Source organism: Bos taurus, chromosome 24 (genome assembly GCF_002263795.3).
Source record: "Bos taurus isolate L1 Dominette 01449 registration number 42190680 breed Hereford chromosome 24, ARS-UCD2.0, whole genome shotgun sequence".
In the NCBI taxonomy this organism is placed as follows: Eukaryota; Metazoa; Chordata; class Mammalia; order Artiodactyla; family Bovidae; genus Bos; species Bos taurus.
The window spans coordinates 42,112,224-42,127,859 of NC_037351.1; the positions used below are offsets into that span (position 1 = coordinate 42,112,224).

Below are 15,636 nucleotides of genomic sequence, written 5' to 3' on the forward strand. Positions count from 1 at the left end.
GGGACCACTCTCCAGCTGGCTCATCAGCCCCCAGCCATGTCCACATCACCATGAGCCTGGTGGTGTTTTTCCTGTTGACACTCGAATGCAGTTATTGGCTGACAATCCACCACCTGTCCAGCAAGTTCTCTGAAGACAGCATTGGCATTTTCTGCTGCTCTCCAGGTAACACCGGTCTATCTTTGCAAATTCTTGGCAGTTTTATTAACTCTTTTATTAACAGAACAGACTTATTAAGTTCTATTTTGCTCCCCAGGTCAAACCATGTTACAGAGAAATGTGTGATCCCAGGGGAAAGGATATGGGGAAATGACAAAGGAGCAGGTGTCCACATGTTGCCCGGAAGCATCTGTAAGAGTGAGTTTTGCCCTAATTCTCACTAAAAGCCACAGTTCTTGGTTTCCCTCATTTTGTCATAATGATAGACATTCTTTTCCTGATCAAAGGATCATCACTACTTTTCATAATATGTTACCCTTGAGCTCTAAGGCTATGCACTAAAGTTTTAGACATTAAAAAAAAAAAAAACCCTCTGGGGAACCAAAATTTGATTTTGAATATTTTACAGCCTCTGAGCCGGCACTGTCTTTGTACACTTTTGGTCTCAATTAAAACCCCCACCACATGCCTGCTATTAATAATGACAGCAATTTACTTCTGTTGAAATTGAAAGCCTTCAGGTCCCTTTGAAAAACCTAAATGCATTTCACATGGTTTACAGACATGTTTCAAAGCTTTCTTCTCTTTTATAGCTTTTTTCCTTTGTGTTTTTTGAAGTAGACTTAATCTTCAAAGTCTATGATTGCCATCGGGTGCCTGAAGACAGAGATCTGAGCACACACAGCTGCACACGCGTGTGAGTGAATTTACATGGATACCAGTATGTATATGCTGTGGTCAAATCGTTCTGCCTTCCAGGACAACTTGTTATTGTTCATGTAAATGTGATTTAACTGATTTTTTTCCCTAGCATTTTTCCTTGACATTTTAAAAGCCAGTGAAACTATGGAAAAAAGAAAAAAGAAAAGAAAAAAAAAACTTTCAATGAAGAAACATAATTGTTTTCAGCAAGCCACATGTGACATTTCAGATGTCTGTTTTATATGACATTGTCTTGAAAGAGTAAGCATTTGGGAAGATTTCTTGAAGTAAATCATTAGAAGGAAACCTAAAACAAATCATTAAGGTTCATCAAATACACGAGAAGAAGAGATGGGCTTTGGACCACATCAAATGCCCGAGTTTTCATAGTCCAGTTTCATATCCTGAACACTGAAAAAACAGATTCTGATACAAAAAGATTACACCCCTGCCCAAAAGAAGTGCACATGTTGGCGAGTAGCTGGTGTGGGTGAGGGGAGATGTCTGGAAGCAATTGGGGTGAGACGTCCCCAACACTCAGTAGGAAGCAGACCCCGTACCAGGGCCCTTGGTTTCTGAAGGACTCGGAAAAGTTAGGGTCAAAATTAACTTCTGTTGAGTTCAGTTCAGTCGCTCAGTCATGTCTGACTCTTTGTGACCCTATGAATTGCAGCACACCAGGCCTCCCTGTCCATCACCAACTCCCGGAGTTCACTCAAACTAACGTCCATCAAGTCGGTGATGCTATCCAGCCATCTCATCCTCTGTCATCCCCTTCTCCTCCTGCCCCCAATCCCTCCCAGCATCAGAGTCTTTTCCAATCAGTCAACTCTTCGCATGAGGTGGCCAAAGTACTGGAGTTTCAGCTTTAGCATCATTCCTTCCAAAGAAATCCCAGGGCTGATCTCCTTCAGAATGGACTGGTTGGATCTCCTTGCAGTCCAAGGGACTCTCAAGAGTCTTCTCCAACACCACAGTTCAAAAGCATCAATTCTTCGGTGCTCAGCTTTCTTCACAGTCCAACTCTCACATCCATACATGACCACTGGAAAAACCATAGCCTTGACTAGACAGACCTTTGTTGGCAAAGTAATGTCTCTGCTTTTGAATATGCTATCTAGGTTGGTCATAACTTTCCCTCCAAGGAGTAAGCGTCTTTTAATTTCATGGCTGCAATCACCATCTGTAGTGATTTTGGAGCCCAAAAAAATAAAGTCTGACACTGTTTCCACTGTTTCCCCATCTATTTCCCATGAAGTGATGGGACCGGATGCCATGATCTTCGTTTTCTGAATGTTGAGCTTGAAGCCAACTTTTTCACTCTCCTCCTTCACTTTCATCAAGAGGCTTTTGAGTTCCTCTTCACTTTCTGCCATAAGGGTGGTGTCATCTACATATGTGAGGTTATTGATATTTCTCCTGGCAATCTTGATTCCAGCTTGTGCTTCTTGCAACCCAGCGTTTCTCATGATGTACTCTGCATAGAAGTTAAATAAGCAGGGTGACAATATACAGCCTTGACGTACTCCTTTTCCTATTTGGAACCAGTCTGTTGTTCCATGTCCAGTTCTAACTGTTGCTTCCTGACCTGCATATAGGTTTCTCAGGAGGCAGGTCAGGTGGTCTGGTAGTCCCATCTCTTGAAGAATTTTCCACAGTTTATTGTGATCCACACAGTCAAAGGCTTTGGCATAGTAAATAAAGCAGAAATAGATGTTTTTCTGGAACTCTCTTGCTTTTTTGATGATCCAGCCAATGTTGATAATTTGATCTCTGGTTCTTCTGCCTTTTCTAAAGCCAGCTTGAACATCAGGAAGTTCACGGTTCATGTATTGCTGAAGCCTGGCTTGGAGAATTTTAAACATTACTTTACCAGCGTGTGAGATGAGTGCAGTTGTGCAGTAGTTTGAGCATTCTTTGGCATTGCCTTTCTTTGGAATTGGAATGAACACTGATCTTTTCCAGTCCTGTGGCCACTGCTGAGTTTTCCAAATTTGCTGGCATATTGAGTGCAGCACTTTCACAGCATCATCTTTCAGGATTTGAAATAGCTCAACTGGAATTCCATCACCTCCACTAGCTTTGTTTGTAGTGATGCTTTCTAAGGCCCACTTGACTTCACATTCCAGGATGTCTGGCTCTAGGTCAGTGATCACACCATCGTGATTATCTGGGTCGTGAAGATCTTTTTTGTACAGTTCTTCTGTGTATTCTTGCCATCTCTTCTTAATATCTTCTGCTTCTGTTAGGTCCATACCATTTCTGTCCTTTATCGAGCCCATCTTTGCACGAAATGTTCCCTTGGTATCTCTAATTTTCTTGAACAACATTCTGTTGTTTTCCTCTATTTCTTTGCATTGATCGCTGAGGAAGGCTTTCTTATCTCTTCTTGCTATTCTTTGGAACTCTGCATTCAGATGCTTATATCTTTCCTTTTCTTCTTTGCTTTATGAACATATCAATAAGAATCCTTTAAAAAAAGCTCCAATATTCTTTAGTAAACCATTTTGAAAATGTATCCAATTAGAAGTTGAAAATGAGTCATTTAAGAGAAACAGAAATTAAATGAAACAGGCTAGAATTCCTTTTACTATATTTAATTGGTCAACAGTTTTTGCTTTATAATTTTTAATTGACCGCTAGCAGCTCTATTTGATTGTTGCTTTTTCAGGTAATGTTTTTTTAAAAATGTAATAGTCAATATGTTTATGAAGAGTTCAATAGGTGAAATTATACACACTTTCTTAGGTTAATACTCTAACCTTTGTCCTTAACATTTTATTTTGAGACCAAATGAACAGAGTTCAGTAATCCCCTTGAGGTTTTAAATTTAGCTGTATATGGTTTGAAGAAAGCAGCTTCTGACCAATGGAGACAGGATCATCTTCCATTTTCCTTGCCTGAAGGAAGGGTTCCAATTTCCTCCAACTTTATGAAAAATCTAAAGCTGATGGCTCAACATTTTCGATTACATACCCCTGAGTTTTTAAAAAATCACTCTACTGTATCCTTAAAAAAATACACAAAGACTATGATTTCTAAAAGGGTAAAAAGAGGATAAACTGAATAGACTCTTGAACACTATTAATGGCATTAAACGATATCTTTTTGCATCATGCTGGACTATGCTTCTTTGAACATCTAACATAAGAATAAAGTAAGCAAAATGCCACTGTTTTCTTTCCATCCCCCACAGGCATGGGGTGGACATGTGCCCTCTGAATGGCTTTCCCAAGCATGTTTGTGTCCATCTTCCTATCTCCAATCTCAGGTTTGGGAAGAGGCATCACCATGAGTTGGGATTGTAAAACCTACTGGTACCAATTATACCTGAGACAGACTTTCCTTTCTGTGTCTTGGGCCTGGGGACAGGAGGGTGCCTGGCCTTCCTAGACCACCCTGGGCTTCAGCAGGAGTACCGGGGGCACAAGGGGCTTCTTCAACCCTCCACAGCAGCCAAGGTGGAGGCCCCAGGATGCTGGAGCCACGGGGCTGGGACCACATGCTCTGGGCTGACCTCCCAGTGACCAAACATCCAGCCCCTCTCAGAAGGAAGCCCCCAGGGCTGAGGGTTTCCAGCCAGTTCTCCCGGGGCCTCTTCCCCCCACACCTGGGGGTGTTTTCCCTGTTCAGACTTATGTGAGTTTCTATTCCCAATGCATGTTCCTTCATCTAACCCTCAGCAAGGTGGAGGCCACCCCAGGTAGATTGGCCAGAATATTCAGAGCCCAGCCACCTGCAGTCCTCAAATAGTCCTGCTCCCCGGGCCCCACCAGGAGACACTCAGTTTGTTCCTGTGTGTCTGATCCACAGCTCCCAGCCAGTTCAGCCCACAATGGGGCCACCTGATGAAGTACATCCTTTGTCACTTGCTTGAGGCTGGGCAATGCCACCATGGAGTTGGGACACAGAGGATCAGGACACCGGAAGCTTACTCAATGCAGACACGAACTCCTACCCTGCCTCCCTGCCCTGGGCTTGTTCAGCACATGGTTTGGTTTGGTTTCACAGAACCGTGTTGTCTAAGCTACTGACACCATCCACCCTTCATGAATTTCATAGGACAAGCTGGTTCTCCCTGATATGGTTTCAATATTTTCCTTCTTTGTATGAATGCGTCAAAATGCTCCCAGGAGATTGTCAACTGGCTGGCAGTGTTCACTTGGCCCAGTTCTGGTTTGTTTTTTCTCCAGTTTATTCATTTACCATGGATATCCTGGGAATGTGGGAAGCAGGCACCCCCCACACCCCTGCAAACACACACACACAGACCCACACACACAGAGCGTGGTTGTTTACCATCTGCCTGAAAGATGGCTCCATTGTGTAGTAAGAACAATGTTATTTAATACAGCTATTTTTCTTTGTGTGTGTAATTTTAGGCTGGTTTTTAGCCATTTGGTATATTTCATGAGCTGTAAGTAAAACTACACCCCTCAAAAAGCAAATGAGCTAAAGCTAAACTATTTCATTTTTCCTTTGTAACAACTTTCGTCTCCACTTGAAATGAAATTAACTGAATAAGTTGAAGACCATGCATCTAAATATTATGAGAAGTTGTTCTTTGTGCTCAGTTGCTTCAGTCATGTCCAACTCTATGACCCCCACGGACTGTAGCCTGCCAGTCTCCTCTGTCCATGGGGATCCTCCAGGCAAGAATACTGGAGTGGGTTGCCATTTCCTTCTCTAGATCTTCCCAACCCAAGGATAGAACCCAGGTTTCCTTCATTGGCAGATAGATTCTTTACCATCTGAGCCAAAACAGTAAACTTCTCAGCAATGAAAGAAGGGATCTTAAGGCATCAATTAGGCTCTGCCCTACTGGTTTGTGTATTTGAGCCAGGTACACTGCTTTTCATAATGAGCTCTAAATAAGTCTGTGATAGCTGACATTTATGTTCAAGTCCCAGGTGTAGAAATAGACTCCTCTGTTTTCCGTAGGTAGCACAGAACTGGAACAATTTTCTTGAGTTTTGGGACAGCCATACCCTCATGCAGTGTAGTTGACTTGGCAGGTCCATCATGACACAAAGTACCATTGCTGGGTGACATCAGCATTTTCCCATGTCATGAAGCATCCCTGGACAACACAAAGGCCGTGTGTCGGTGTGTTCAATAACCGAATCATAGTCCAGTTCTTGGAATGCATCAACTGCCCACCTGTCATGGGAGGACTTGTGGGTGAAGCCACTGACCAACAGAGAAGAGGGACCAGGAGTCCCAGGTCCCTGGCTTGCTGATGATGGAGAAATTGCCACCAGAAAGTGGAAGATGTGGTGATCTGGGGCAAAGTGTGGAATGAAAAGCAGACAGAGCTTTTGGTGACTGCCCTGTCTATCAAGTCTCTTCCCCAGGGGTGGGAACAGGCCAGGGGGAGCCATGGGTGGGCGGTGGCGGGCCCAAAATGTAGAGAGGAGAGGAGAAGCCATCGGCCCACAGACCTAGAGATCTGAGCCACATCTTCCTTGATCTTCCTTTGCTTTCACGTGGGAACGGGGAGGGTTTTGCAACCTGATTTACAGTTCGGATAATTCAGGTGCTGAATTTATGTTACGTAAGGTGGAAAACAGAACAGAACTAGATAACACTGACGAGTCAGAACAGAACCTGAATGCAACGCTCCCAGGGGTGTTACCAAATTCTCCATCCCCAGCTAAACATCATAAATAAAACCACTAGAGCCATCACATAAATCAAAGAGAAATCTGGCTTTGCAGAGTTCAAAATAAACACAGTGAAGCCAAGTCCTGCTGCCCCCTCGCCCCTACCCCCACAGGGAGCTGGAGCCCCGCCACACAGGCACAGAGGTTCCCAGGTGCCCAGGCTTGGGTGGCTGCTCCAGATGGTGCTGGGGGAGCTATGCTTCCACCTTGGCCCGGAAATCCTGCGTCTCTCACTCACCTCTGGGCTCCTGCATAGTAGAACATCTCGTATCCATGCATCGACTGGGGGTCCATAAAGAGTTACTAACTTGGGCACTGGGCTAAAGCTGATGAGAAAACTAGACAAAATCTGAGAAAACAAACTAGAGATGCATATAGCTTTCTGAGGTGTATATGGTTAACTTATTTTCAGCTGAATTCTTGTGCTTTTTGAATGATTGTGTGTGTTTAGAGAAGGCTCCCCGCTGCTGTCTTTGTAAGGAGAGAGGCAGCAAAGGCATCGAAATCTGTATACGAAAATAAAGAGATGCTAGGTTAGGGCATGATGTGATCTGACATGAATGAAATACACAACGTCTGTGTGCAGACAGGCACCACCTCAGAGTGCCACGTGTCAGCCAGAGATATTAGCACAGACACGATAAACCTCTCCAATGTCAGGTTTACGTGTCCAGGTCAGGGCCGCCCTGGCTGTCCTCCGGCCTGCACAAAACCACATGAGATCAAGAGGGACCATGCATCTGAAAGCCTTTTGAGGATTATAGCATGTTACACAGGTGTGGAGATTAAGCATGACCGTGGACTTGGAACTGCTGAACTTGGTGGCCCAGAGCACTGTTTAGTTTTGGCTCAGGCTGCCCTGGAGACCTAAACTTCAGGCTGCTGGGAGGTGGTGTGTACGGCCAAGCCTGCATGTCTCGTCACTCTGACACATACACCCGAAGCCAGGACAACAAAGACGTGCACTCTACAGTTGGAAATTCACAGCCACAGGGCAGCACTGCAGTGGCTATCTGGTCAAACCACCTGTTTCACTGATTACAATGATCTGTTCTAAAAACTAGGCTGTTTGGATATTTTATACATAAAACGAACAAAGCTAGCGGAGGTGATGGAATTCCAGTTGAGCTGTTTCAAATCCTAAAAGGTGATGCTGTGAAAGTGATGCATTCAATATGCCAGCCAATCTGGAAAACTCAGCAGTGGCCACAGGACTGGAAAAGGTCAGTTTTCCTTCCAATCCCAAAGAAAGGCAATGCCAAAGAATGCGCTCGTTCACATGCTACTGCACAATTGCACTCATCTTGTGCTAGAAGAGTAATGCTCAAAATTCTCCAAACCAGGCTTCAAAAGTACGTGAACTGTGAACTTCCAGATGTTCAAGCTGGATTTAGAAAAGGCAGAGGAACCAGAGATCAAATTGCCAACATTCACTGGATCACTGAAAAAGCAACAGAGTTCCAGAAAAACATCTACTTTTGCTTTATTGACTATGGCAAAACCTTTGACTGTGTGGACCACAACAAACTGTGGGTAATTCTTAAAGAGATGGGAATACCAGACCACCTGACCTGCCTCCTGAGAAATCTGTATGCAGGTCAAGAAGCAACAGTTAGAACTGGACATGGAGCAACAGACTGGTTCCAAATCGGGAAAGGAGTACGTCAAGGCTGTATATTGTCACCCTGCTTATTTAACTTCTATGCAGAGTACATCATGCGAAATGCCAGGCTGGATGAAGCATGAGCTGGAATCAAGATTGCCGGGAGAAATATCAATAACCTTAGATACGCAGATGACACCACCCTTATGGCAGAAAGCAAAGAAGAACTAAAGAGTCTCTTGATAAAAATGAAAGAAGAGAGTGAAAAAGTTGGCTTAAAACTCAACATTCAGAAAACTAAGATCATGGTGTCTGGTCCCATCACTTCACGGCAAACAAATGGGGAAACAATGGAAACAGTGACAGAGTTTATTTTCTTGGGGGCTCGAAAATCACTGCGGATGGTGACTACAGCCATGAAATTAAAAGACGCTTGCTGCTTGGAAGAAAAGCTATGACCAACCTAGACAGGATATTAAAAAGTGGAGACATTACTTTAGCAACAAAGGTCCATCTAGTCAAGGCTATGGTTTTCCCAGTAGTCATGTATGGATATGAGAGTTGGACTATAAAGAAAGCTGAGCACCGAAGAATTGATGCTTTTGAACTGTGGTGTTGGAGAAGACTCTTCAGAGTCCCTTGGACTACAAGGAGATCCAACCTGTAAATCCTATAGGAAATCAGTCCTGAATATTTATTGGAAGGACTGATGCTGAAGCTGAAACTCCAACACTTTGGCCACCTGATGGGAAGAATTGACTCATTGGAAAAGACCCCGATGCTGGGAAAGGTTGAAGGAAGCAAGAAAAGGGGATGACAGAGGATGAGTTGATTGGATGGCATCACTGACAGGATGGACATGAGTTTGAGTAGGCTTTGGAAGTTGGTGATGGACAGGGAAGCCTGGCATGCTGAAGTCCGTGGGGTCACAAAGAGTTGGACATGACTGAGCGACTGAACTGACACATAAAACAGTGAACTACAGACCCAAGTACCCAGATATCAACTGCAATAAATGTCCAGATAACCTGTCTAGCAGCCCCTTTGAGTTTGAATATCTCAGAACAACATGGAAATCAATTTTCTACTTCTGAGAGATAAACGGCATTTATTTATGTATTTTTTTAGAGTACGGCCTTGGAGCGCTGTTGACCCAGATGATAAAGAATCTGCCTGCAATACAGGAGACCTGGGTTCCATTCCTGGGTGGGGAAGATCCCCTGGAGAAGGGAATGGCTACCCACGCCAGTATTCTTGCCTGGAGACTCCCACGGACAGAGGAGCCTGGAGGACTACAGTCCGTGGTTCTCAAAGAGTTGGACATAACTGAGCAAGTAACACTTTAGAGCTGAAAACAGCACCTTCCTGGGAGTTAGAAAACCTACTGCTTCTATCCTCCAAAAGTTGTGTGATTTCTAGGCAAACTATTGAATCTCTCTGGCCTTCGTTTTCCCCTCTGTAAAAAGAGATTAGTAATAGCTGAAGTATTTAAATCAAAGATAAACAATATTGAATGTGATATTATGATGATGTAACCAGATGGGAGAAGGCCATCCAGATGTCCAGTTGAAGTGAAACATAATTTGGTTTCATAGAATCAAAATGTACCCAGTGAAATAAAGAAACAAAGTTATTGCACAAGTTTAGTATATCCTTAATTAAAATAGCAGTCATCTTATAGTTTATTCTTTTAACACAGTGTTTCTCAAACTTTTCTTCATTGTTGCCCCCTGAGAACTGCTTTGGAGAAGGCAATGACAACCCACTCCAGTACTCTTGCCTGGTGGGCTGCAGACCATGGGGTCGCTAAGAGTCGGACATGACTGAGCAACTTCACTTTCACTTTTCACTTTCATGCATTGGAGAAGGAAATGGAAACCCACTCCAGTGTTCTTGCCTGGAGAATCCCAGGGACGGGGGAGCCTGGTGGGCTGCCATCTATGGAGTCACACAGAGTTGGACACGACTGAAGCGACTTAGCAGCAGCAGCAGGGAACTGCTTTAGATATTTCTTCTTAATTTGTCCCCCATTAAGATGTGGGTAACGTGGGTACACATTTCACCCTTTGGAGGGCCACAGATTATTGCAGGGGCTGCGTTTTTTTCACACCCTCCCCCACCAAAAGCAATCTGGGATGGGGGGGGTGCGGTGCAGTTGCGCCAGGTGGTCCAGCGGCAGGGCTCAGTGTCAGCGGGTTATTTTTAGGGCATGCTTACAGAGTGCTGGACCACGTGCAGGCCCATAACCTTATTCCTCCCATCTCACAGCTGTGTTAAACAGCTTGCCTGAGGCCCCAGAGACGAGGGATCTGAGCCTGGAGACTCTGGCCCCCTAAGCAGAGTGCCATCCTGCCTCTCATTTGTCGAGCGTGTCTGAGTGTTGCTACGAGAGCACGAACAACCTAGGGCATGCTGAGGTTGAATGCCAGAGCTTCTGTGTTCTCCTCCTGCTTCTGTCGCCGTGTCCTGCCGTGGCCAAGGGTCGTGTCGGCCTCATAAAGACTCTTTCTTGATGCTCTGATCTTATCCAGCCTCATCAACCAGCACAACAAACGCCCATTATGGAAAGTCTTTCGAAGGAGCCAGGGGAGGAGATGTAACATAATACCCAATTTTCTTCCTTTCCTGAAAGAGCCAGATGATCGAGTGGAGCAGATAAAGCAATTCGCAGCCAGCCAGCCCTACAGGAAAGCATGTTATAAGAGGATGTGAAAGTACAGACAGAAATGCTACTAAAGTCCTGTATTGCCTCCTGCCCCCGGAGGATCTCTATTTTCTTTCAGTGGGTAGGGCTTCAGTTTGTCAGCAGCTCCCCAAACAAATTTGTGACACAGGGTGAAGAGACTGTTAGACTGAATCAGCCTTATCCACGTCTGCCCCTGTTTTCAGATGCACGCATGCCAAGTCGCTTCAGTCAGTTTGGACTCTTTGCGGCTCTATGGACTCTAGCCCACCAGGCTCCTCTGTTCGTGGGATTCTCCAGGCGAGAACACTGGAGCTGGTTGCCATTTCCTCCTCCAGGGGATCTTCCTGACTTAGGGATCGAACCTGTATCCTCTTATATCTCCTGCATTGGCAGGCGGGTTCTTTACGGGTAGCATCACCACTTGGCAATTGGTTAACACATGCTAACGGATGGATGGGTGGGTGGATGAAGGAACGGTTGCTAAGCTCACAAACATTTGAATGTTTTCTCTGATAACTATGAATGTAAAATGGAAAGTAAACTTTAATTTCTTAAGCTCAGAAGACGGCTGTTCAGAGATGCATCTAAACGGCATGTTATTTTCAAAATAGAGTTTACTCTAATTAACATGTCTTAAAGACATAACCCAGAAGGCCATCCCTTTCTAAGGACTCTTCGGAATAATTTTATTAGCTCTGCCTCTGAGGAAGATGTGTAGGATTTTTCAAGTTTATTGTCTTTACCAGTAAAGCTCTGCTGTGGGTGAAATACTGGAAACACTGGCTCAGGTGATCAAAGGGGTAGGGAGGTAACCTGGCTCTGTTTCTGTCCTCTGGGCTCTTACATACCGAGGAATCACTGTGGTGTCATGGGCTTGGCATTGACATCTAATAGCAAATTATGAGAGAAGTCTATTCCTGGAGACCTTGCCCATCCTCTGAGGATGTGGGATGATGCTTTCGACCACATTCACGATCAGACAGGTTCTGAAATTGATGCTTTAATTCCTCTGACTCTTCTTTTTTTTTAAAAAAAAAAATTTATTTATTTGGCTGCATCAGATCTCAGTTGGGAAACGTGGGATCGTCATTGTAGTTCAGGCTCTCTAGTTGTGATGCACAGGCTTAGCTGCCCTCTGGCCTGTAGGATCTTAGCGCCAATGGAACACTGGGGAAGTCCCCCTATGATCCTTCTTAAAACTGTCATTTTTCTTCAAGAACTGAAAGGCCTGGGATCTCCGAAATTCCAAATGATTTGCAGGACCGCATGCCTTTAGATCAATTTCACAGACATTAGGAAATCAAATTGTGGCCAAAGCTTTAAAGGATTTTGGTCCTTGTGTTTCCCAAGATAACACAAGTGACACTGAGCTGCTCTGTGGTCCCTAAGATATAAGACACCTTCTGAGAAAATCCAGCTAAGGTGACCATCCAAGCTCTGTGCCCAGCACAGTCCATCCCTGAAAACCTGCTCACGATCCAGGATTACTGGGGGAGAGCAAAGGACTGGTTTTCAAAGACTGAGCCAGCTACCGAGGCTCCGAGGATCTTCAGTGTTCATGGGAAAAGACTTCTTGGTAAACATGTGAGCGGCCTTGTGAGTGGGTGACTGAACAGTCATGGGTTCCAAGTGCGCCTCTGAAATGGAGCAGCCACTCTGTGTTTCTTCTTCCCCATCAACATGACAAAAGTTATTTATGAGTAGCTCCAAATAGTCGAACATGCTTGCTTATTGATGCTGCTAAGGGCATCTTGTCCAGCTGTGCCTGCCTGGAACTCTCCCAACACCACAGGACCTGCTCAAGACTTGGTCCTTACAGATGCCCCAGGGAAGTTCCTTGTGCTGGTTTCAGGGGGCCAGCTTCTGAGGTACAGCCCATAGTCTGGAAATGCCTCCCTTCCAATTCTGTGACTCTAATCATCTATCCACATGTAATCACTCTAAGACAAACTTAAATCATTTGTTTGTTTATCACTGTTCTCTTCCAGAAGTGAGTACACTAATATCAACTGCAAAAAATAATATAGAAAATGAGCCCTATACTGAGAACACTCTATCTTTCTAGACCAGCACAAGGCGGTGAGGGAATTTCAGGGAGCAGCAACTCTGGCTGGATGTTGAGGGTCAAGCATTTTAAGCGATGACATCACATGTGGAAAATAAACTGGCAAAACAGATTTGAAACTGGTGACATCATTCTGGCTCTGTTTCTACCACACCAGTAAGGCCAGTTGGAAAGACAAAAATGGTATCAATTTGATGGTTATAATGACACCAAATCATGGCTGACCTGTTGGTTTTCTTCTCCTTTTAAATGACAGGATCAAATAATCATTTATGAAAATTATCACCTAATTGTTCTGCTAACATGCAATGAATGACCTTCACATTTCAATGACCAGTTGCTTGTACATAAACACACCATCCTAACACTCTCTCGTGTCATTGCTTGCTTCAAATATTTCCTGATAGACTAAAAGGCATCCAATGACGAAAGGCATAGAGAAGCTAGACACCTCCCAGTGTGTGTTGTTGGTGACAAGGCTAAGTCCTGTTTAAGCAGTCAAATATGCTGTTTATATCATTCCCAACTGGCCAACATTCACGAGGAAATCAAGTTCCTGCTTTAAACCCGACTGACACATGGGCAACATTCAAATCCCACAGGTCATAACTGACTGCCCAAACCTAGAAACAGACACAAGCAAGGGATGGAGAAGAGTTGGTCCAGAGAGAGATGCTGCAACGCAAGCTCAACTCAGCTATGTTCCTGCTCCAGGGTTTTATGACACAACTGTCCCTTCTTTCACACATGAGTGTCTTTCATCCTCCAGATTTGCAAACATAGGCACATAACCCTCACCACATCCTCATGAGGTAGGCAGGTGGTACATGATATGATTCCTCAAACTAAAGATGAAAGGTAATAGTGATGGTGATAAAAATTAAAGTACATCAAACAGTATCAGCACCATCACATCAAAAGACCTGTGGCTTTCTCAGGAAAAAAAAAAAAAAAAAGGAAATTGTCACACGTGCCCTCATCTGTTTTACCAAGTTTTACGAAGATGCTGAAGTTCAACTAGTGCTGAGAGTCTATAACACAGAGTTGAATTATTGATGCTACTTTGTTCAAAGGGGCAGAAAACTCATGGAAGTCACTCCTTCTAAGTGTTTTATTTATGAAAAACACCAGCAGAGACCAGAATGTCCTCCCGATTCCATGTGGTCCCTGCTTTTCCTCAGCCAGTGTGAGGTGAGATTCAGCCTCCTTTACTGACAAACCTCCTCCTGAGCGCCCGGAAGCCTTGGAGGAGCTCAGAAGAGAGAACTCCAGGCCCACCAGAGTGAGCCCCCAAGTCGGCAAGCAAGGCAGCCACCTTGATCAAAAGCAGCTCCTGGCTGTCCCTGCCTTTGTATCTTCAAAGCCCAGGAAAAACTGAACAAACTCCCAAGACCCACAGACCTTAAACAGAACCAAGCTTTGGGCCGGGAGGCAGGGGAGATAGGGGGAGACCGACAGAGAGTGTGCCCCTGAAAATTTCCGCCTGTCCCCACAAGTCCTCGTCTCCTGGAAGGAGACTGGAAGAGGGGTCTGCATCCCTCCCCGCGCCTGCTCGTGAACCCCCCGGGGGGGAGGCTCTCAGCATCCTCACCGGGGTGGGAGGAGCCTTTTCTCCCCCCTGCCACCTCTCCTCTCCTCTCCCTCAGTCGCACGAACACCCCAAGCTTGGAACGCGGACCTCTCTTCGAACCCACTGGAGACCCCGGCCTTGCAGCGCCCCACTCTTTGTCCCCACACTTGCACAAGTGGGGAATCCTCCCCGGTGAGAGGAGGGAAGACACCGGTCCAGAGCTGCCCGGAGTGGGGAGGGCAGGGACGGGGAGGAACATGTGTTCCTCCTTTCGGGAGGGGGTCCTGGGCCTAGACCTGTGAAACTCTCGCAGGAGAACCTGTCCTAGAGTGGGAGTCGAGGAGGAGGGAAGTGGGGCGGGCCTGGGGGAGGAGAGGGGATGAGGTTTGAGAGGAGGGGCGCGGCAGGGCCGCGGGATAAGAGGAGGGAGACGATGGGGGGAGAGCCGGAGGGACAGGGGAGAGGAAGGGAGCGAAGGGGCGGCTATGGGGCGGAGCAAGGCCGGCGGACCCCAGCGCCCTTCTATTCCCCCAACGGGTCGGGAGGCTCCCCGGCCCTCCTAGGCCCTACCCTATCGCCCCGCCCCATTGCCCCGCCCCACTCAGCCCCCCACCCCGGCAATCACCCCGCCCCGTCCAGGCCCCGCCCCGTTCTCGCCCCGCCCTCCAGGCCCCGCCCATCCAGCCCCTTCCAATCGCCCCGCCCCCGCTCCGCCCCGCCCCTGGCCCTTTTCAGGCCCGCCCCGGCTCCGCCCCGTTCCCGCCCCGCCCCCTCCAGGCCCCGCCTTGCCTCTTCCCGCGGCGGCGCCCTGGAAATATGAAGAGACACAGCAGCAGCGGCCAGTGCAGCTTGGAGCGGCGGCGGCGGCCGGGCGGGCGCGGGGCGGCCGGGCGCTCAGGGCCAGGCGCGGGGCGGGAGGCCGGGAGCGGAGGGGCCAGGCCGGGCATGGGGCGCGCGGCGGCCGCCTGAAGCGTGCCTGGCCCTGTCCCCGCGCCGCCGGGCCGCGCCGCCCGGACTGCGGGCGGGTCCCGGGGAACTGGGTCCCCGGACGGCGGGCGGTGCGGCGCGCGCGGGCAGTCCCGGAGGAGGCCCGGAGATGTCCTGTGTGCGCCGCCTCCTGCTCACATCCCTGTTCCCGGCCCTCCTGCTTCACGGTGAGTCCGGGGGTGGGGGTGGGGGGGGGAACGG

General features: G+C 46.9%; 1 protein-coding gene across 1 annotated transcript in view; it reads left to right on the plus strand.

The window, feature by feature from the left end:
* Nucleotides 1-15,258: 15,258 nt before the first annotated feature.
* The window catches only part of APCDD1 (APC down-regulated 1), a 45,004-nt gene continuing 44,626 nt past the window's right edge, over nt 15,259-15,636 (plus strand). The window contains exon 1 of the mRNA XM_024984412.2: nt 15,259-15,602. Coding sequence (XP_024840180.1) covers nt 15,545-15,602 — 58 coding nt within the window. The 5' untranslated portion in view covers nt 15,259-15,544. The remainder of the gene's footprint in view (nt 15,603-15,636) is intronic.